Below are 23,942 nucleotides of genomic sequence, written 5' to 3' on the forward strand. Positions count from 1 at the left end.
CGACCCCCTCCCCACCTACTCCTCCAGGGCTCCTCGCATTCTCCCTCCAAACCCTCGGACTCCTCCGGTCCTCCACCTTTACCCCCGAGACACTGAAGTAATCCTGATTAAACGGACAGCTGTCCAATCAATCCGCACAATTAACCACATGATCTGCGGGGTTACAGGTTTACGATACGTCACCCTACCAATAAACTTCACGCCCGCCCGGCATTTAAAAACCCTGGCCAAATTTGTGCATCTGATACGTTTAGTTGGTGCTAAAAAGCACAAGAAAAAGATAGCTCGGGACTGATAAATAAAACTATTTTAGAGCTTTTATGTAGAAGTAAAATATATAAATAAAATAATACTTTGGGGAAGGAATTACAATGCAAAAACAAAAGACCATTTTACCAGAAGATTAAAACTTTACTTTCAAAATCATAAAAAAAGGGAAAAAAAATCATGGTTTTGCAGCAGTGCAGGTGCTTTATCCCCTATCTCACCTGTCAGCAGTATTAGCATCAAGTAAAGTGGCACTCATCCTAGTCAGGCTGTCTCTGATATCATAACCCATGGCCTCAATATCAGCCATACCTTTGCAAACTATCCAAGACAGAGGGACAAAAACAGACAGGGCTTTGGCAGTGCAGCATTAGCTCATAATGGCTCATTTTGAAAAGCATATTAGTTCCAGCATAATTACAATCAGGCCTCACGCTCTCTGTTTTGCAGGCATTCACAGGACCAGCCTGTGAGCACCGAGTCACACCAGTTGACTGTGACTGACAGCAGATTTAGTTAAAAATGGTGTTTTTTCCTCCCTCTTTTTTCCCACAGGACAAAAATAACACCACATCTTTTCTCCCTATTTATGTTGACTTGTTTATTTTGTGCCTACCTTTTGTCGTACTTGATACTGCAATTATACTTTTTGTCAGTCAGAGGGGGTGAATATCAAAAGGCCTAATTATGCAAACAGGCCTGTGATAAGAGGCATCTGCCTGAGATGGGATCTGCTATCTCTGACATGCATCTGTCTCTGTGCTGTCTTTGCTGCTCCAGGCCTGCATATAAACAGCCCTGCCTGTCCTCAGGACTGCATGCGATTCAACCACCAACACTGGAGTGGAGGGATGTTTCGGGGGCGGGGGGTGGATCGTGCAGCAACATCAAATAACTAACAACTTCCCAATTTGCATTTTTTGGAGAATGGTGCGGCATCTCTGCTTAATGCACTTGCCTGTTCATCCTAAAGGGGTTGCCAAGTTAAAGGAGGCATATGATTCAAGGCATTTACCGCAGGATGTATCTGAGATAGGAACCTCGTGTGAATACAAGATAGACGACAGCGATAACCAGAATGGTTTATAGACAGATGCTCTATGAATAATCTCTTATTCCCCCTGTAGTTATCTCCCCGCATGTGAAAAACAAATTCAAAACTCTGAAAGCAACGCATAACCTCGGAACAGCTCGAGTTTACTCGTTTGTACGGTAATAAAATAGTCAGATCAACACACCAAATAATTTATCAAAAGGCTGCATGTGTGGCAAAACCAGGTTAACTGCTCACTTGGTCTGGTAATAGGCCAGAAAGCGTTATCACTTTTCTTGTTGTTGGCAAGGACCTTCTCTGGGCAGTATTTTGACATTTAGGTAAAATTGAATCTGGATTAGATGTGTAAGTATACATAAGGACATGAAAATCCACCAGATATCTAAAATAAAATCATTCTCAGATCACCTTTATGAACAGATATCAGCGGTTTCCGTTTTGTCTCATGCATATCATACTGATTACTAGTTTGCAGCAAGTGGCTGAGGCCCATTGGCACTTGCCCCAAAATCTATTTCAAGTGGTAAGATAGCAAAGTGAGACCGGAAACAGAGCTCTAAGGTCTATAACGTTCCATAAAGTTATCTATTACTTTATAAAAACTTCAAGTGAACCCAAAGACTGTCCCGTTGATGCTGCCAAGCGCAAAATCTCCTCCTGTCACTGTCAGGAGATTTAGGCTCTCTTACGTTGGCATTCCTCAGGAAAATTCCCAAACTTTTTCCTCTTGTCTCTCTGACAGAATCGCGCTCTTTAGGAGGCGCTTGAAAAAAAGAAGAGGAGAAAAAGGCAAAGGAGGAAGAAAGATGGAGGCTCTATAATCTTTGGCTCCCACAACAAACAATTAGCCCCCTTCTCTCTTTTAGAGGTGGGCAGAGAGGGGGGGGAGAGGGGGGAGGGGGCAAAAGAGAAAACAGAGGAGACAGAGAGGGAGAAGCAGTGAGAGCGGTGCTCTTTTATGGCTCTTGTCATATGGATGAAGGCGCAGCGCGTCCATGAGAGCGCATGCTCACCTTCAACAACAGGGCGTCCACTGGGCCTCACGGCCTTTTCAGCCCAGAGAGACGAGCTCCTCAGGGGGCCATTAGAGCATGAATAGGGGCCTGACAGCCTTGTGCAGCTCTGCAGGGCATCCATAAACGCTGACATATTGACTCCCCATGCCTCTGCGCTGCCTGAGTGTGAAAGCGTGAAGGGCTTGAAGGGTGGGATTCTTTTTCTTTAATATACTGCTGACTAAAACTTGGATATTAGCTACAATACAAATGTTTGCTTATGACTTTAAGACATTCTGTTTCCACAACAGGAAAGTACTATATGTCTTAGAACAGATAATTTCTTCTTTAGTAACCCTTTTAATGGGTAATTTTTTTTTGGGAAAATGTGCTTTAAACACTGTGAGTAGTAAGTTTTCCTTATTCACACATCCAAACGCATTTGCTTATTTTCAGAATTTTCATTATTTTTCCTCCTGTGTCACTTTTAAGGAACAAAGTGAGATTACAGAGCCACGTGGACCCTTAAAGACTTTAAGCAGACAAAATGTGAACCCGGGCTCCTGCCACCTCTCCCTAGCCCACTAAAACTGAGCTTTGCACCAGATTTTCTTTTCTGTCGAGCAGAATGTCACCGCCTGATCTCAAGTCTTTACTAATTGAGGTCACAGCAAAAGTAATGAAATTAAACGAGAGCACAAGAACATAAAAAAAGAGGAGCCCATGGGGGTCTCAGCCAAATGGCACTAGAGCCAGAGCCCCGTTCCCCCAGCAAAAAGCTCGAAAAAAAAAAAAAACCTACGCACGAAATCAAACAGTTACGTCTCAGGGCTATGAGCCAAGGTCTCCTGGAGGAACAAATCATTTTCTCAACAAAGCCAAAGAGAGATTACTGGGCACAGTATAGGAATGCACAGCGGACATTTTTATGCGCCCAAGGGACGTTTCCTAATTTTCTGGACAAGGATGGGGAGCAAATATTGCGGAAAAGTTTGTGTGGCACAGAGGACATGAGGAAGGAAAGAAGAGCTGGTGAAAGAGAGGAAGATGGAAACTTTAACAAAAGCTCAAAGAATATTTCAAAAAGAAAATAAAAGTTGTTATATTGCCACAGGAACATCTACATTTCTTTATAATGCCTGTCTGGCTGCTGATGTAGAATTGAAATATTATTTTAGAGTGAAAACTAATAAAAAGCTGTTTGATCCAAAAACCTTGGAGAATATATTATTAAAAAGGCAGTCGTGCTGTTCTCCACTAACATTTAGCAGGCTGTAAATAAACAAACCGTTACCAAAGAGCTCCTTTATATACAAGAACTTATTCTCTTACTTATTCTATTGGTTTATTCTCTGGCCACAGTAAAGCATTACAGTGCTTGGCATTAATTTTCCGAGAGCCCGCCATATTGAGGGGTTGTAATGTGCACAGTAGAAAAGCTTTTTATACTGAGACTACATATTCCCCAAGGAGAGAATGACTGACGATGCAGAAATAAGCCCATTAGTTGAAAATAGGGGACAACATTTGAAATTGTGTTTTTGACGGCTAGGACAGGAGCTCCACCCCACTGTTTGGACAACTGCTTTCACAGTTTAACTTAGTAGGGAAAAAAACACATTTCTGATTTGCAACACTTAGGGAACATGCTTATTGTCTTTGTGGTTATGAAAAAAACATGCACAATTAAAACAAATGAATATTTCAGTGGCGAAGCACATCAAGAGCATAAAATGTGAAATGTTCTGGCCCTAAGTAGCATAGGCTAATGGCGATTTTTAAACTAGCAGACCATGGTCAATGCTTCTCATTCATCACTGAGGGAGAGCGCGGGTGCACTGTGCTAAACATAATTACTGTTGCACATTATGTGGGCTATTCCTGCATTGTAATAAAATTAGCCAGAAATGCTTTTTGTCTTTTCTAATGCAGCTCCATGGTAACCAGTGGATGGCCATAATGCGAAACACTGTCCCCGATCCGTGCCAGCTGTCAGAGTTTGACAACCTTAGCTGGCAAGGTGAATTGGAGGAAACTACATTTCTTTCAGTAAATTATGTGGCTCCGACCTGCTCATCCAGTGCACAATTTTACATGGATATAATAAAGTCCGAAATGTCCTGATGTAGTGAACACTCATGTTTGCGATCCTTCATTGTTTAGCACAATGACAATGGCTTAATCACCCAGACAAAGATCTATTTCTGCCAAAGGTCCTGCTTATTATTGCACCGTTCATCTTAAAATTTCTACTTCAGACAGGCAGAAAATTCAAGTGGACAACAGAGTTTTTTGTTCTGGGTTCCTCACAGAAAAGTGGCCTAACATAAAATTCAAATGCTGCGAAAACATGATTTTTTAGCTTTTTAAATTATATTCAATCCTTATAATAAATATTTCTAAAACACAATGGGCAAAATAAAGGTAAAGCTATTTAAAAATGTCACTACAATTGTAGTGTGTGTCTAACACCTGTAAAAACGCCACAGAAAATGGCTTTCTCAGGCTTGAAAAGCTAACACAAAGGAAACAGCAACAGTTTCGTTTTTAAAATGGCTCAAACTCTAAGCAAAGCATTTCATCTGCTGACTAATATTTCCTGCGTAAGTATAATGCACAATTACCGGTGAAACTTCCACGATTTCAAAGGCCTTTGTCATTTAGCGACATTATCTGTGAGCCAGTTACAACATTTATGTTGTCTGGTAGATAACTTATTAAGCAAACTGACTACAATTTATGAAATTACATGGTTAATTATGTAGTGCCTAGAGCTGGAATGACAATAAACTATCTGTCCCCTTTGGCAGTCACCCTGCCGAGACAAAACAAAAACACTTTTTTTTTTTTACCTGCAGGAGAAATTTACAATAACATCAGTGTTTGTTTGTGACATTTGGAGCTTTTTTTTGTCCTGTAAGTGGCGTGATGTCCAGATGCCATTAACGCTCACGGTGACTTTACTGTTCACTACCCTTGTTTATGGTACTGAAATGACACCAGCTTCTCCAGCGATGTGTAGAAAAAACAACAGCACCAACCAGTGTTTTTATTCTTTTTCTTTCTTTTTTTCTTCTTCTGGAGGCCAGGTGGAAACACACCAACAGCACATCTCAAAGCAATTAAATGAGATTTCTCTCCCATAACAAATACAATAGGTTTTCCCATTAAAACCTTTGAAACGAATCTCCCCTGCTGAGAACACTTGTCTCTCCTTGTGGCATGGCTACGAATCAGCACTGAAAGATAAATAAATAGCCTTTATAAAAAAAACATTGGCCTTCTTGTCAGGACACATACCCACTCAACACTAGCAGCAGTCCACATGTCAACTCATTCCCTTCCCATTTCCTCTGCTCTCCTCGCAAAGACACTCCTGTCTAATGAAGTAGAGGGACTGCAATCCCACAGGGCTAAACACAGCTCTGTCATCCCTGAGTGTTGTTTTCCCTCTGGACAGCCCAGTCATTGTCCACTATGGAAGGTAATACTCACCATTCAGGATTCATTACAACACCAAATCTCTGAATGAGCTGCCCACTGCAAACACACAACTGCCCGCGAGAAGAAATAGGGCTCCTAGGGACCCCCTGCCAAACTTAATTGGATTGCCAATATGGCCCACAGACGTTTGAGAAGTCGAGAAAAACAATGGAGCAGAAAATAAATACTCCAAAGCCACAAAGATGACTCCACTTTGTAAACTAACACAGTATTGATCTTCTTCTTCTTCTTCTTTTTTGTTTGTTTAGAAAAGCCTCATCCCTGCTAATAGCTGTCTGAGAGTGTAATCTCTCCCTTGTCCTCCCCCTCCTCTCCTCCCCTCCACATTCCCTATTATGTGGCTCCTTTCAGAGAGCCCCAAATAGTTTAGGTTCAGTGTTGCACTGGGGTATGGGGCATGGGACTGGGGACCAATTGTTTGCTAATGTTGACACCTGCCAGAGCAGGCTTGGTCTATTTGGGGCCCGCCAAGCTGTAAACTGGATGCTCCCCCTCTTTAGCGAGATTAAGTGTGGGTTGCTGGGGTCACAAATCACTGGACTCCCTCTGATGTTGTGAGGCACAGAGCCAGAGACTAAGAGGGCTAAAAGAGAAAGCTGAGGAGGGAGGGACAGAGGAGGGAAGAAGGATAAAGAGTGACAGTCTATTGTTTACTGAAAAGGAAGGGAATAATGTATCTTCTTGAGTGTGCGTAACCACTGTGCCCCATTCAAAAAAAAAAAATATCAACGGTGAATCCACGTCAGCCTGCTAAGGCACTGAACAGATTTCTGCCTTGTGTTTTTGTGCCCCTTTTTTTGCGGTGCATTGTTGGTCAGAAGCTTTTTGTCTGAAATTGTCTCAGTCTATGCATTTTCTGCCCAAAAAATACAGCATTAGTACTAAAAGAAAAAACGTACTCTTTGAACATAAATACACATGATATGCTTTGTAATATACTTTTGTTCCTATTGCAATTGGATTCAGGGAATCTAAGAATATGTTAATAGGTATTTCCATATATATATATATATATATATATATATGTCTGTGTGTGTGTGTTCTTAAAAAAACAACAACCCCCACACACATATTATACAAAGACACAGAGAAAACCATTGGCTATGACAGACAGTGCCCAGCTCCTCCTCCTTCCCCTTCCTTTGCAGATGTACATTAATGCAAAAAAAGGCAGAGATCTGAGCTGCAGCAGAAGCACCCTGTCTCCCTTTAAAACTGCTGCTGTCCAGCCTGATCGTGTCAGTTTGAAGGCCCCTATTCAAAAGTATTCATGCATCTGCCTTTGAGGCACAATAGCAGCTAGTTTATAAACTGTCTGCCCAGGCACCCAAAGGCTTTAGTTCTTATTGTTTTCACCCCCTTAATAAACTTTTTGGAGGAGTTCATCAACTTGGCTGAATAGCCTATGCAGCAAGTCTCAAGACAGAAAATAACAGACGGGCCTTTTCTCCTCCCTCTTCTTTCTCTCTTCCTTTTCTAGTGGCTGTTCATTTAACAATGGTGAGAGTAGGCTGTCAGACATCACAGAGCTTTTAACCAATACAAGAAAAAAAAAAGATTTTTTTTTTAAAAAAAAGAAAGAAAATGCAGTCTCTTAGAATGGAGATGGAAGACAATTGCATTTTTACATTTGCACAGAACTAGAGGCCAGTCAGCTCCAACAACACAATAAGATAAAATGTTATATGTAAAGAGTATATGTGTGTGCGCTCTTGAAAGGGCAAAAATTGTGCTACTTTTTTTTTTTTTTAAAGAAATGAGAAACTCCGCTTTAAGCTTTAAATGCACGTCCGCATTTCTACAAACAGCGCATTTAACTCCATCAAAAAATATTAATTAACTTTCAGTATCTCTAAATTTGCCTGACACCTGTTAGACAGCCAGCACAGAAATTATGGGATGCAATAAAATGTAATTTTGGGTGTAAGCCATTAATCCACTGTTATACCTTTAAACTCTGTCGAAAAAAAAATTAGCCAAACTTAAAAGTCTTTAATAGATGTCTGCTCTAATTAATTTCATACCTAATTAAAACAAGGCTAGAGTCCATGCACGCTGGCCTGTTTAGCCCGCTGGATGGCCATAATTGAAGTAATAGCGGAAAAAAGGGGGTGCTGCTTAGAAATAAAAGCCCGCAGCGGTCCAATTCAGCAACATCGCCATCCAACCACGCTGCCCACCCCTCCTCCCCCTCCCACCATCTGACCCAAAAAGGCCTTATTGGCTGCCCCGGACCAACCACCTACTGTTTCCCACCGATGCTCTCGGTGCGTTTTAACACCCTAATTAGATGTGACAAGTTCAACGAGCTGGTTTCAGAGGAGGAAAAGCTGGTCAGGTTATGATTTCCGAGTCAGACTCACAGGGGACTCTGCGGACAGCTGATTCCTGTCAGCCTCATTCATCTTCTTCCAGCCAATTAAACATTAATGCTAACAAAGCGCTGGCAATTTGGAGAATACGTCAAGCCCCTAAAGTGGAAATGTAAATGTTTTTGAGGCGATGTCAGGCGGGCTGCTGCTGACAGCAACGATACTTTCAATGTAATAATAATAATAATGATAATAATAATAATAATAATAATAATAATAATAATAATAATAATAATAATAATAAGTAGTAGTAGTAGTAGTAGTCGGTGAAATTTGTCACATTCTAAACGGGTAATTTTAAAAAAGTGCGCTTTTTTGCAGTTGTTTCCGTGAAAAAACCACAACGTAACCCTAAAGCGCCTCAAATGTCATGAAATCCATCACTCCTGCATTATTATTATATAAAGTTCGGGCAAATTGACATTTTAAAACGACGACAGTTGTTTAAAACCGGCTCTAAACCTGCATCCGTTCGAGCTAAGAAAAATTATTAAACCACAATCAAAAAATGAAGTCAAGTGCATCAAAAAGAAACCCCGAAGCTGTACGAATGAATGGAAATTCTTCCTCGGAGTTTTTAAACACCTCCACCTGTTGACGTGACCGTGTGATGCACGTGGTAGAGAGACAGAGAGAAGGGGAGGGGAAGGAAATGAGGACAAGAGAGAGGAAGAGAAAGAAGGCAAACTTGAGCAAAAAGAGATGATGAAAAATTGAGACTCTATTTATTTTGGACCAGAGCCCCGCGGGCACTGCGCAGGTTCTCGGAGCCCCATAGTGAAAATTGGCGGAATAAAACACAGACAGAAATGAGAGACGCGCTGAAGCACCCTACTGTTGTGACAGGATACCTGGAGGGCAACGCTTCCTCTTTAATTTGTCTCGTATGGCTCGAGACCCCCAACCAGACATTCAATCCTCAGAGTCAGCGTAAGCCTACTGAATTTAATTCTCGATGGTGAAATTATATGCTATAATTAAATATCATATCATTAAAAAAAATGCTCTGTGGCATAGAGGCATCTTATCGAATTGGTCTTCCTCGGCTTCCTCGTTGTTATCACATTAATAGTAACAACATCTAAAATGGGCCTATCAGCATTTGCGGGGGAAATTGCGGGCTAAACAAAGGGCACCTATGGGATAACAGCTTATATTCTGATATTTTCGAGCAGGAAATGTTAACCTTGAAATGCTGCTATCTGCGCCTAACAATGTGTGATCATAACCCCATAAATGAGGGGAGAAATTGAATCCTTTTAAGTTATTAAGCAGGAAAGGATTATAAACTCGTCTTTATAAATGAGCTAGAAATCCCCATGTCTTCCTCTGTACACTTTTAAATTTCCCACAAGAAGCTGGAGAGGAAAGATTGCTCCTTTTCAAGAGCCCCACAAGAGATGGAAAAACCATTTTTGTACCCAGATAGGAAGTCGTCCCACATGGTAAGCGCCACTTTAATTAATAGACAGCCTTGAGAGGTATCACTGTCAGCTTGGATAATGGTGACAGAGCTAGTGTTTGTGCTTCCATGAATATTTCTCATGTGATCAAAGTCAAATGTCAGCAGAGAATGAATTTAAGCCTACTCGATTTTTTTTTTCTTATTTGCAGCCTAATGCTTTGGACACTTAAAGCTCCTGACACCGAAATGTCTCGCCGGTTTGGTAGGCCTACAAGCTTAAACTGAACTCTCCTTAAAAAAAAAATGATGCAGCGCTCAAATATCCGCTCTACGCAGCGCAGTTTGCTGTTATTATGTTGCACGGTTTGCTCACGTTACCTCGCTGGAACCAATAGAGCAATTTGTAACAGTGTTTGTAGCGCTTGTCATCAAGTCTCGCGATATGTCATTAAATAACAAATTACACCATAATCTTTGAATGAAAAAAAGGCTGATTTTTTTTTAAGAAGGGAGGGGTGGGGAGTGCATTGAAACAGTGGCGGAAATGCGGAAATGTTTCTCTTTTTTTGTACGCTGTTAATTTTAATTTCTAAATCTACAATTTTAGCACATTGCTGATACCGAAATGGAAATTTGTCACACTAATGACAAAATGACGGCGAGACATCGTTAACAATAATGGATTTACCACATGACCAAGCTATGGGCTAAATGTGCTCATCGTTTCTCTATCTAAGGTGTCGATATTATTATTATTATTATTATTATTATTATTATTATTATTATTATTATTATTATTATTATTATTATTATTGTTATTATAGCTTATAAACAGTCACTGAAACCTGTTAACCTACCACTATTTGGACTACTGCAGTCTCGAAAGAAAGATTAAAAAGGTACTTATGTGTATTTTTGAATTTTCTTTTTGTGTAAAAAACAAACAAAACAAAAACAACAACAAAAAAACCCCCCCCAGAGATGCCCGGGTGTCCGGACATCTTAAAAACTATTCACAATGTATATTTTCTAAAGAAATGTTAAAATTACCAAATAAAACTGATACAGCGTGTGTTAATTATTGTCAAAATAATTACTCTTTATGATATTTGTTTTCTTACCTTTTCTTTTATTAAGCTAAAAAGGGAAAAATGAAATTGAAATATCATTACTTTTATTTTTGTACTGGAAAAAAACAACAAAAACAACAACAACAACAACAACAACAACAATAATAATAATAATAATAATAATAATAATAATAATAATAATAATAATAATGATGATGATACTACTACTACTACTAATAATAATATCGACGATGTCATGTCTTTCAGCTCCTGCCCCCTTTATAAGAGATGTAGGCCTACCGATGTAAATTCCAGTGAAATGTGGCTTGAGTGGCTGCGGGGACAGGGGAGGTTAATCCGAGTTTAATGCAGTGAAGCACAGCGCAGGGTCTGGGCTATGATGGGTATGTTATCTCTCCCCAACATTTGGGTCTCCCTCAATTTCCACCCAGCCAAATAGCTGCGAGAAAGTGCAGATGGAGTCACTCTCAATGCCTGAGGAAAAAACGTTATTAATAGCTAAATAACTTCCCCATACTTTCACTGAATCTCTCTCACACACTGTTCCAGATGGATTTGTTTGAAGTGGTCTCTCGCTTCATTCCCCTGTCCTTCTCATTCAGCACGGCTTTAGACCCGAAATATAGCTACATTATATTACCATACACTTAGAGACTGGGTGTGCGTGCACGAGGGCGCGCTTCCCTGTGTGCGCGCGCACACACGTGCGTTTGTGATGTGGAAAGCGCAGAGAGGGCAGCTTTTCACATTTTCATCACCATGCAGGCAGAAACTATTTTTTCCCCTTGTTGTTTGTTTGTTTCTGTAGCGGATCACATGCAGGGTACCTGGCATTGAGGGGTAAACCTGAAGAAAACATGCTTCCGTCGTAATTAATGAAACATGCCGACTTATAACTGAAGCTGAAATGGAAAAGAGACAATACGATCCACATACTTTTGAAGTAATGCAGTATGCGACTCACATTCACTGGATTCCAAATTGTATTTCACTGAATATGGATCTATAGTAACAGTTAGAGCCTCCTCTTTCCCAGTCCCACCTGGCTGTTTGGGCTGGTCTGGCTTCTACACACCTCTCCTCTGCTCTGTCACTTTCCCTCCCCACTGCCTTGAAATAATCCCTTCTGACATCTGTTTAATTACACCGAGGACCTCAGGTAATCCTGCGATTTGCTGAAATGTCCATCGCGTGTCTGCAGCGCATCTAACGGTCAGTTTGGATGCATCAGTGTGGCAGATTGACGCCAGGCAGCTGATTCGCCTTCTGATTCTCACCGGGGTGGCGCAAAACGTAACGATGCCCACGTTTGCGCACAGCGGTCTTTAAGCACCTTCTTGCGCGCAATTAAAACCTTGGGACTGATTTTAATAGCCGTGCGTGACAACTAAAGTGCGCACCTTGGACTGGAAATTTGTTTCTGCAAAAATTGTGGGATAGACCAGGATCACCACTCCAAACAGTTATCAACGAAAAAAGGCCCTAAAAGCGAGGCTTTTCCGGCGGTTATGCGCTGAGTTTTGATTGGTTTATTTTCCATTACAACCTTATGAAAACAAACAAACAGCTGTCTTCATGCAGCAAATAAAATCTACATTATTGTAATGTGGTTAGGACTTTAAATACACGTTTAATAAAGCTAGATTAAAGCTGGGATAAATCCGTGATGTAACCTCTGAGAAAATCAAATGCACAGACCTAATAAACAAATAGATAAATAAATAAAGTCTTAAAATCTGGATAAGTAAACGAATAAAAAAAAAATCTCATGAATTTTGTGCCCAGGGCGAGCCACTGTGAGCTCCGCTCTGAGATGAAAGTGAAAAGAAATAAAAGGCTCTATTTAATCTGCTTTAAAACCCCTCTCCACATAAGGGCTGTGCTTCAAACTCGGAGAGTGAGGGGCTGATTGGGGATAAATACATTTCTTACCATGCCTGCGAGCTATTACACCCGGCACGAACACAGCCACCTATTCAGCAACCATCGTTTCCAGTGCTTACTCTAATAAGTATTAACATTATTAAATGCCATCCGGTTGCTGGTAGTCTAAACTGCATTACGCAGAGGGTGCGTCTCTTTTTATAGCAACGTAAATCAACCCCAATTTAAAACACGAGCAGCGGTAAGGAGAAAAAAAATAGAAGCAGGAGAATTATGTCTATATTGTGCACCATCAAAAAGAAAAAGAAAAACGTAAACAGTCAATAATTACGCGATGATTTTGCAGGTAAGAACTTCAAAATGCAAACGTGTGCATCAGTTGTGCGCATTTTTTTTTGTTTTCGTTATAATGATAATAAAAATTATTATTATGGTCATTTTGAGACTGCACGGTTTGCGGCTCATCTATATGGACATTGGACATTTTTGCAAGAAAAAGGTTGTTTTTTTTCCTAACATTAGCGCGTGGTGTGAAAGAAAAAGAGACCGTTTTCACGCTATCACTTGATTCTTCTCCAACGGACCATTATATAAAATTACAAAACTATCTACCAGCGGGGCGTACTGAATAATTCATCTCCTTTTATGTCTCTTCTTGCCCTTTGTCCAAAGTTTTCGCTCTCTCTCCCTCTCTCTTTTTTTAAACCAGGTTTTTGAATAAGAATGGACGGACCCATACTCTCCTTTTCGCTGCCCTGCTTTCCAGGATTTGCTTTTGTACATCGGACCCTTCACTTTATAAACCGCATCAATAGAGGGGAGGGGTTTTTTTTTTGCTCGTAAAGTTCATCTTCAAGTTTGAAAAATTCTTCTTGGCCGTCCCTTTTTTTCTTTTTCTTTTGTGATAAAAAAAATCTATTTAAACCCTTTCAGACGTTTGATTCAGACACTGTGCATTTCTCCCGCTTTCATAGCCAAGCGTAAAGAAATAATAGAAAAAAATAAAATATGATAAAATCAGAAAATCATGTTAAAAAAAATACCTGAAATTAAAAGAAATTTCCCCATGATTCCATGGTCTAACAATTTCATAATTAATATACATAAAACAAGCTACAAAAACGAACGTATCCTATATAACAGGATATACCCAAAATCCTTCGAAGTGCCTCATAAATACGGAAGGCGCTGACAGCAAATACCTGCATCGCTTTATTTCCCCTCCTAGCAGCATCAGAGCAAATAATAATATGAACACTGATTTCCACTTTAACTGACAAGTGGTGAAATGTCGGTGAACTGACATCGATTGTGAAATGGGTCAACTGTCAGCTGTCGTTTAGAGGTCGTTAAATGAGTGAATGAATGAGGAGGAATTTGCTACACAAATTAATTTTCTGCAGTTAAATACCTTCTGCCAAGGCTCTCATAAATAATTGAGTGAATGAACAACTGCTGGCTCGGAGTTAAAAGCAGGAATAAATTCACTCCGTTTAGCTGCAGCTCGGGTGTGGGACAATTTCCCAAGAGGACGTGAAGTAGGAAGTCTTTCTAAAACACTTGCTTCCTGATTACAAGGTTGAAATTTACTCTAAATAATAATAATAATAATAATAATAATAATTTCTTATTTCAGACATATACAAAAGGGCCATATATTTTCTGCTGTTAACTTACATTTATCACCGAGGATGCCATCGATGCTATGCTTTGTTTTCTTTTCTCCATCTTCATCCTTCTTATCACAGTCATCCTCGTCATCTTTTTTGCCAAATCGGGCCCTCAAAACGCGGCTGATGGAGCTCACTAATGGCAACAAAAAGGTAAACGGGTGATTAGCCCTAAAACCCATAAAAGAACCATAGTAATCCTATCATACATTTTTAGAAGGCTATACCACACAAAAATAGCACAGCAAAAAAAATAAAAAATAAAAAATAAATTAAAAAAAGTTTTACATGAAGCAGCAGAAGCGCTAGGAAAATATTTTAAAAGTGTTTTTCTGTATTAAACGTAAGTAAAATTACACTGTAATACATTGATGGGAATTTACTATGGAGCACTGAAGCCACATTTCAACGGGATGAGTTTTTTTCTGGGTCAAACAGCTGAAGGTGCGCCCTTTATTATCAGTAACTGAAGCTTAAAACGTGGGATTCAAAGTGATGTTCATTCAGAAGTGATGCTGCAGTGTTCGCTGGTAGTAGGGAAAAAAAGTGCAGCTTACCAGATGAAGCCTCACCTGAAGGAACTGTGCTTCTGTCGCACACCCCGTCCTTCAGCAGCTTATCCCGGATCTCCCAGCTGAACATGCCTGGGTTTTCTCTCTTGTACTCTTCGATCCGCTTCTCCACGTCAGGCGTTGCCACCTGCTTTAGGTTTGAAAAGGTGTAAAAAGGAGAGGGGAAAGACAAAAGAGGGGAAAAGAAGGAATTTCAGTTTTAACCGAGATGTGATGATATTTTTGTTTTAGTCCATGAAAGATCAACGAAAAGATAATACGAACAAAATCTAAAATTAAACTCTAAATTATGCTAAATAACTCTAAATTATATTATTAATAATTTTAAAATGTAGGATTATTTTTTTAGTCGGGATATAGGCTCATGCAGGCAAAGAAACAGAAAACTGGCTAATCAGTGACACATTTTTACGTCACCCTAGTCACAATTTTATAAAGCTAATAACCAAATATAAGAAAAGAAAAAGGTATGAAATACACCACAAATATATTGTGGTTAATCAATATAATATAATTATATCATTATAAAAAAATAAATGTTTGGTTCTCAATTTTTTTTCTTTTAGCTTTTATTTTGTATCATTTTAAATTTAATATTTGTATTTATTTTAGATCTTCATGAACCCTATAAAAATGTTGCAGGTGTGTTACCCACCTTGAGAAAATTATTATTATAATATTGCACTTCATCTGCAATAACAACACAAACATCAGGTTTGAGTTCACTCAGGTGTCATGCGCTTTTTGCCACTCCACCTCCCCACCCCTCCCCACCCTCTCTCCCATCCTCGTGCTACTGTGACCCATTTCCTGGACCGTGGACCCCCACTCACCCTGGGCTTGCTGCCTCCTATGGCCCCGGGACGGATCGAGCCGGTCTCTTGGTACCGGCAGAGGATCTTGGAGACACAACCGTGAGAAACTCGCAGTTGTCGCGAGATTACGCAAGGTCGGATGCCGTGGTGGGCCATCTCCACTATCTTGTGTCGGATGTGATTTGGCAAGGGCCTCCCGTTGATGAACACTCCGCCAAGCTGGTTCACCCTACCCTGGCCCAGAGGCGTGGATACTGCGCCACAACAATAAACAATAAAAGTCTCAACAAACAACACAAACTACACATCACGTTTCCTGTGGAGCTTTTGCTCTCTTCAGAGTAGACCAGGCTAAAATTTTACTATAGTCAAACAGCTGCATATTTGTCATGTTCCTGACTTTTAATGGGACGCAGTTTACACACATTATCATATTATACATTTTCAACAAAGCATCGTGCCAAATTCGTCCAGCCTCAGTCTGGCTGACAGGATGCTTGCAAGGCCACTTCAGGATCCAATTTCACATTCAAGAGACACTAAAGAGGGTGACACTTCTCACCTTGATTATTCCTAGTCATGCTGTACAAATATTGATGTGATCCTTTGAGCCATCTCTTTGCTGTGTGTATTATTGCCATTTCCAGCAGCCAGACACTTGAACAAATCCCGGAGCTCGAGTAACTTGCGAGCTACGTGGTTTTTGTACATTTCAGTCCAGAGCACTTGAGCACGAACTGGTTGTAAGGAGAAAACTGTTTCCATAAATGCATGCAAATACAAAATGATCTCCTTTTTTGTTTCCTCCATCCCTTTCCCCCGCCATATGTTCAGACGACTTGAGTGTGCTGGGCATCGAAGTTAAAAAAAATAAATAAATTACCAATTAGATTGCTTTGCGTGTGTGTGTTTGTGTGTGTACGTGTGTGTACGTGTGTGTGCAGCCATAAAAGTTAGAGCACTAAAAATGCTAAAAAATATACAATAAAATAATCTTAAATTAAAAAGAAACTCTACATTTAATAGTAAATTTAGAATATTTTTTATTTTAATGGAAGTGAAAAAACGGATGCATTTGTCATTATAACAAATATTTCATCCACCATAAACAACATTGGCAAGAAAGATAATACGTTTGAAAATAGATTCAATATAGAATAAATATAGTGTCATACAAAACACACACTTCAGAGTGACTCAACGCAGGAACATGAGGCTGGAGTACCGTTGACCATGACTTCGGGTTAACTTTCATCAGCACTGACTGGAGGCTCGTATTTGTCCACCCATCTTTTTCTTCCCAGCATGCCGCCGATAACAAACTGTGCTCTGTGTCACTACCACGGTGGAAACTGACAGAGCGAACAGCCGACAATCTTTATCAGCTCGAGTTCAGATGTTTTACACGTTTGGTCATTTTTCTTACCTTCCAGGGGGAAGCCGGTTCGGGGGTAGTTCTGGCCTGGCGCAGGGCGCACCATCCGAGGCACTGTTCCTGGTAAAGTAGCCATCATGTAGCTACACAGACAAACACAAAACCGGGGTCTGCTCGAAACTGCTACTCTTAGAAAGTCCAAGCCAAAAAAAATAAAAAATAAAATAAAATAAAAAAAACCCGAAATGTATTCAAAATGCTGAAAACAAGATGCTCTGCTGCTGTCAAATCCCAATCCCAGGCGGAGAAACTGGACTAGCCCTTCTTCCACCGGGGGAAAAAAATAAAAGTGATGCTTTCCTCTGCTGCGATAGATATGCCAAAGAGAGAGAGAGAGAATAAAGAAAGCATCAAATAAAATCTAAAAAATCTCTACAAAGGAAAGTTTGCAAAATGGATGATTTGCACCCAAAGTATCTGCGGTAGATAAAATGCAGTGTTATTCTTTTTCCCTTGGTGTAGTTTGGATTCAGTGTAATGTCTGCTGGCTGGTTGGAAGTAGTTTAAGTGGCCAACTTTCGTGCATGGCGTAGGAGGAGACAGCCGAGCGCTCCCATAGGCTCACTGCCCTTTCTTTTATGGATGAAAGAGAGTGGGTTTAGCCAGGAGCCGGTCGACCAATCAGAACAACACATTCCACTTTTAATCCACTGCTGCCTCTCTCATAAGAGCCCGTACACCCAAACCAGTTCAAAATGTTAATATATCTAAATGTTATTGTAAAGCCATCATTTCAAAGTGTGGGGCTGCCTTCATCACACCCAGCTGTCTAACCCTGTGGAATATTAATATTTTTTTAAATTACAACTTTCTTTCTTTCTTTCTTTCTTTCTTTCTTTCTTTCTTTCTTTCTTTTTTTCCATATATAAAATATATATACATTTTAAAACACACGGAAGGCAAAGATAGAATTTCCCACACAGAAAAAAATACGATTGTTACGTGAATAAAATAAATTCAAGCCTTTGAAATATTTACCATGTTATCATAATATTTACCTGTAAACAATCGACTATTATTACATATTACAAATAAAAAATATGGAAAATCACGACAGGAAAAATATCTAAATGAATTTACTAAAATCATGTGTTCGATAGTGTTATTCATATGCAAAGGTTACTCTTCCATTAATGCGCTGGTTTGAATTAAAAAAGAAAAAAAAGACAGGAAAAAAAGTCGGGCCCAAAATAACCGAGTTAAGGACTGAAGGTGTGTTTTCTGAATGGACAAAGTGCGCTACAGCTCAGCGAGGTTTTGAGTGTGAGATGCTTTTGGCTTGTTAACCTTTCAATTAAGTAAATGTGCGCAACATGAACATCTAAAACGCTCCTATATAGCCTTTGTGGTAATTACAACATTTGGATCGACCCGCTATTGACGACAACAGGTTGACTTGACCCGCTGGAGTACGCACAAGCGTAATTGCTCAAAAGGTAATTGTTTAAAAAATAATGCGCTATGACTATTAAAGTGGAATAGAAAGAGCACATATGGCAGGAAAGAAGAGGTGCATGTGTCAACTCTGTGGGCCCACCGTGCATATAAAATTGTGTGACAATTGCCGTGGAAAACACTCCTGGTGGAAGGCAATTTCACAAATAATTTTAGCAACAATTAGGGAGTGTGGAGGGGTGAAATGGCGATTTCACATGCAGATGTGCCGGTGGGAAGGGATCTGGTATCCTGCCGAATAGCTATGACCCTCACTCTCCCGCTTTGGTTTGCTTCACATGGGACAGAAAAGCACAAAGAGACCGCCTCACCCTCCTGGGAAGCCGCAAAGAGCACTGGATTAAGTCAAGCATCAATCATGTGAAATCCAAACAACAGCACATTTCTGTTACGGAAAGCGTGCTCTTTCACAAACATTTCTACCTCTCAGTTTCTCTCTCCGAAGCCACAACAGGTAGGCTTCACTGCGTTTCTGAAATCACACAGACACGCAAATAAAGCTAATAATCCCGCATTCCAAATATCATTGGTTCACCACCACCAAGTCTTGCCTCTGTTATGATAATTATTACAAGCCTGATAATAATTTGCTATGCAACTGTTTATAATTACACCCAAAAGAAAAGCTGTAGCAGAGTGCAGAAAAATTTACATTATCATGCATTTATGTGTGATGATGATCAGGTTATATATATATATATATATATATATATATATATATATATATATATATATATATATATATATATATATATATATATATATATATTAACTACACAGGTGTTTTTTCCCCTCTGGGTTATATCCTCACATTTTTTTAATGTCACAATTTGCAGGCTCACAGTAACAATTTTCACCCAGTTAAGAGTTACACTGCCTTATGCATTGATAGCTTGCCAGGTTTATTTGTGCAAAAGGAACGCAACAAGCTTGCAAAATAACACACAACTTTAGAGGTGAATAAAAAAAGCGAAAGAAGCAGGTTTAATTCTGTATTGCACAAGGAGAGCTGTGAATCATATGAACAGAGGTGTTGAAGAAAGATACTGATTTATATTTATTTATTATACATACACATATATACATATATATGTTTATGGCAGCTTTGATTTAATTTGACCTCTGGTGATACAGAAACTCTGTCACACTGTGGTAAAGATTTTGAGTATTTTTAATAGTGATTTTCATATTAGTTTAAAATTATTCAGCTGCCATAAATATGGCGGTAGCATGTCCACTAGTGGGCGACTGCCGCTTCACTACTTCTAACAAATGATTTATGATCAAAAAAGGGACAAAAGCAATTTTCTGAGAGCGTCATGTTGCTCCAAACAACAATTTTGTAGCCCTAATGCATGCATGCATTATGCATTAAGTGGAGTCTGACTCACGCTTGTCCTTGTCACACCCTAAACTTCATTTAGCCTGGTTGTTTCTGCAGGGTTTAGCACAGCTCATATAAGTAACTCTGTCACTTCAGTTTCCTTTTAGCGGCAGCAGACAGAAAAACACTTCCTCTCTCTCACGATATCGTCTCCAATCTTATCTTGATCGGGACCACTCTTCAAACACTTTCCTACATAGCCTCTCATTATTTGTGTTATGGCAATTACCAAAGTTTCTTTTTTGCTTGTAGGTGAAGACTCCCCCCCCTCTCCTATCTACATGTATTCTCTCAATACACGGCATTTAGGTTTCACATTGAGGCACACAAAAGAGAAAACACCTTTGATGAGAGGCATCGCCAATTTAGGCTTTATCTGCTCCTGAGCTGAACAAAGTCGATATAAACATTATTGTTATTTAGATTTTAACAGTTCTTTTATCTTCCATTAGGTGAGTGTGGAGTGTGCTGAACACAGCAAACGGTGTGCTGAATATATTTAGATTTAGATGATTTTTTGTTTTTTTCAATATCTGCTGCTCATTCTTTTTTTTTCTTTTTTCTTTTTTAAAATTATGTCTGTTTATAAGGAACAAAAGAAACTCAAGACTCAAGATTTGGAAACTAAATAAGTAACGGTTCATAGATTCAGATCTTACACACAAAACATAACAAAGTTTTAGAAAAGTAATCTGAATTTTTAATAAAAATATACATATAAAGTAAAATAAATCAAATATCAGCCACTTATTTAAAAAAAACATTTGTTGCCATTCATAAATATAAAATCTGGGTTATTATCTCACAATTTCTACTTAGCAATATACTATTTCACAATATTTTCTCAGTATTGAACGATTGTTTTCAGAAGTCTGGTAAATTGATAATAACCCAAACCTTTGATGCCTCACAAAAAATGTTTTAAGTGGCGTAAACAAGCTTCCATACATTCTGTTCTTCTTCTTTTTTTGAATAACCTTACATCTGCACAAATACTCAGTACATGAACTCACTTTATTAAATAAACTGCAACCCATAACATACAAAAAGGAAGTTGTTCATTGCATGAATATTGAATATTTTTACTACCATCATGTCTCCAATTCATGGTTTACTTCCACTGCAAGGCTCAAGGCTCTGGGGGTGGGGTGGGGTGGGGTGGGGGGTCTTAATGAAAGAGAGCTACACTTCCACTACTGCCTTGTTAACTTGAAACATTTTCACAGCAGAGTTATCCAAATGTGTAATCACTTCCTTATGGGAATTATTTTATCAGGATAGAGAGAGTATAAAATGCCTTCTAAGGAGGAGACTGGTGAAAAGCTTACGATGTGTTGTAACTGTAATTAAAGAAAGCTGATGTGAGATATTCATCTCATTATGTGTGGCACGGGGAGGAGCTGTGAACAGGCATGTAGGGTCTGACAAGGTGACATTTGGTTAATAAGGAGAGCAAGGAGGCAGCGATTCTTTAAACACATTCAGAACAAATTAGCCAACGTGAACTCAGTCTCATCCTGGCTCAATACAAACAGTGCATAGTGTGTATAAAAAATAAAGAGACATGGTGAAATAGTAAAAGGTAAAAAGTAAGCCAGTGAGTTTGGAAAAACAAACTTGGAAAAGAAAAACAGAAATAAATGTATAATCATGAAATAGCTTTAGTGTGCAGAAGCCTTTTGTCTTTTGGAAATAGTCTTTTAAAGAAAAATTAACTCCCATCTTCGGAGGTTAAGAAGATTTTAGTGATAAGAACAAGGGTAAAAAAAATCTGTTAAAGCTGAAAAATTTTGCTTCACTTCTCTACAAAATCACTCTTTAGTTGATCTGTCTCTTATCTGGTCCAATAAACAGCCTCCTTTTGGGGCAAGCCAAAAAAAGTTGCCATGTGCTGCTTTAGAGCAAAAAGATATCAAACAACATCCTTTCCCTTCCTTGTTCCTCTCCATGCACTCACTCCGCGCTCACACACAATGTGTGGCAGGCCCAGAGGAAAAACAACATGTGTTACGTTGACATCTAAGTCTGGCGCCTGAATTATGAGTCATGGAGAAATCTATAACTCAACTGATGATCAAACACGGCTAAAGGCCACTTAGAGGGGGAAACTCTCCGTGGATTTACAGAGATCAGAGGACTTGGCAAGTGAGAAACAAAAGACGGTCAACCCTTGGTAAAAATGAGGCCACGCAATCAGATTTGATCAAGTTTTGAAGAACTGAAAGTGCGTGTTGCCGTCTTGTTGCAGCAGAATCAGCTGACTGATTGGTTCTGCGGAAATTAGTGGGGTTTGCAGGTGACATCACACAAACGGGCGGTCTCAGCTGGATGGGTGCAGGTGGGTGCAAGGGTAGAAGCAGCAGGCTGGGGTTTGATCTGTGGCAGAGTGGGTGACATCCTGTCACTGCTCATTATAGTGTGAATTCTGTTTATCTTCAGTAACACCTTCACTTGGCACCAACAGCAAATCTAGTGATGTGACACAGTAGATAGAGGTCTGCAATAGAGAGAAAGGAGTCCAAAACTAGTCTGATGGGTGGAGATTGTGCACAAAGACACATAATATAAAGTGATGAAATAAGAGGAATCTCACAACCAGGAAGCCACTGGAGACAAATAAGCATAAAATACAAGGCACATGATGAAGCGCTGATGATGACTGTTGTCTCCTCAAAGCCTCAGAAAGTTCAACAGTGCTCCTTTATCCCTCTTCGACAATATGTTAGGAGACCTGTTGTCTTCATATCCCGAGGCTCTTATCGCCCCACAGCAGAGCCCACCTGCCCTCTTCTGTTTAACGCAACAGACAACCAATAAAGGAGTCCTCTCTGTTTTACTGTCAAACGAAATCACACTTCCATTTCGAATACACCCGTTTCTTTAACATCTGTTTATGTAAGGATGTTGCGAGAGTTTAATGCGATGCCTGCTACTCTGAGTTTTGCATAAACAAGGTACCATGTCATAGCCAACCGCTGATCTCATGTCTTTGATCATTTGCCTCAGACCTGCACAAACGCATTGAGATAATGCAACATTTTAAATGGTGTATAACTTGTCATGGCCGCCTACGATGTCCCTAAGATAAGGCTGCTCTTGGTTTAGTGTCAGTATCCTCGGAGAAGGGCATTTTTACAGTTGCACACTGAAAAATCTCTGCGTTGCTACTGGGTGTTCAATAAACAGGTTACACAAACACCTAAATGTGGAAGATCACAGACGAACAGATTTCCCTGAAGCATGCGTGAACATGTCTGCTACTAAATCAGTCAACTGGCATTTTGGAAGAATTTGTCCTTGATGATATTCGTCACTTGCCTCAAAATCCCTTCAAAGGTTTGACTAGAACACATCCAGAGGGGCTTTTCTATTGATTAGAAAGTTGTTTATTGATCTAATTAAACTAAAATTCACTTTTTTGAGCTGAAACTAAATTAATTTGTGATCTGTCCAGCACATTAAATGTAAGGGAAATCTCATAAGAACTACTGTTTGATCGATCCCAACAGGCAGATGATTAAAAATGCAAAAACAAGAAATGCAGACACTAAAAAGGTGCTACAGCTCTCTTTTCATGTTGTAATAACAACACTGGACAGGAAAAGTACTCTTAAACCTTCAGTGAGTTTGCTGTAAAGGAATACTGTGGGTTGCTGGCATCATTTCATTACAGTGGCCAGTGTTACAATCCATTTTACACGACCAGAAATGCTCTGTGTGTGTTGTACTTCTGTGTGTGTGTGTGAGTGTGTGTGTGTGTGGCATGTGATAGGACCAAAAAGCTTGGGTATCACGCTCTGATGTGCATGCCAAATCCACTTGTCCTCTCACACAACCTACCAGTGTGGCTCTGCCGTTTCAGCTCTGCCAACAGAGGTCCGGGGAGAGCAGCAGCACAGGAAGCAGGTCATGACCTGTTATAGCAGAAATCACAATGTGATGCGCTGACTGAATATGTAATATTATCTTCAATCAGCCATATCCATTTCCAGTGGCTGTTTTATAATGTAAATATAACCGTTGATTAAGTTGTCTTTTT

General features: G+C 39.6%; 1 protein-coding gene across 2 annotated transcripts in view; it reads right to left on the reverse strand.

Annotated features, from left to right (window-relative positions):
• Positions 1-17,551, reverse strand: part of pax7a (paired box 7a) — a 43,898-nt gene extending 26,347 nt beyond the window's left edge. Inside the window, exons 1-4 of one of the 2 annotated variants that reach the window (XM_006783239.3) lie at positions 17,056-17,551; positions 15,648-15,883; positions 14,815-14,944; positions 14,250-14,378 (exon numbers count right to left, since the gene is read on the reverse strand). In XM_006783239.3, the coding sequence (XP_006783302.1) occupies positions 14,250-14,378; positions 14,815-14,944; positions 15,648-15,883; positions 17,056-17,143 (583 nt within the window). In that variant the 5' untranslated portion in view covers positions 17,144-17,551. Of the gene's footprint in view, positions 1-14,249; positions 14,379-14,799; positions 14,945-15,647; positions 15,884-17,055 lie in introns of both variants that reach the window. The other variant, XM_006783238.3, reaches the window with a different exon arrangement.
• Positions 17,552-23,942: the final 6,391 nt, after the last annotated feature.

Source organism: Neolamprologus brichardi, chromosome 5 (genome assembly GCF_056152115.1).
Source record: "Neolamprologus brichardi isolate AB-2024 chromosome 5, ASM5615211v1, whole genome shotgun sequence".
Lineage (NCBI taxonomy): Eukaryota > Metazoa > Chordata > Actinopteri > Cichliformes > Cichlidae > Neolamprologus > Neolamprologus brichardi.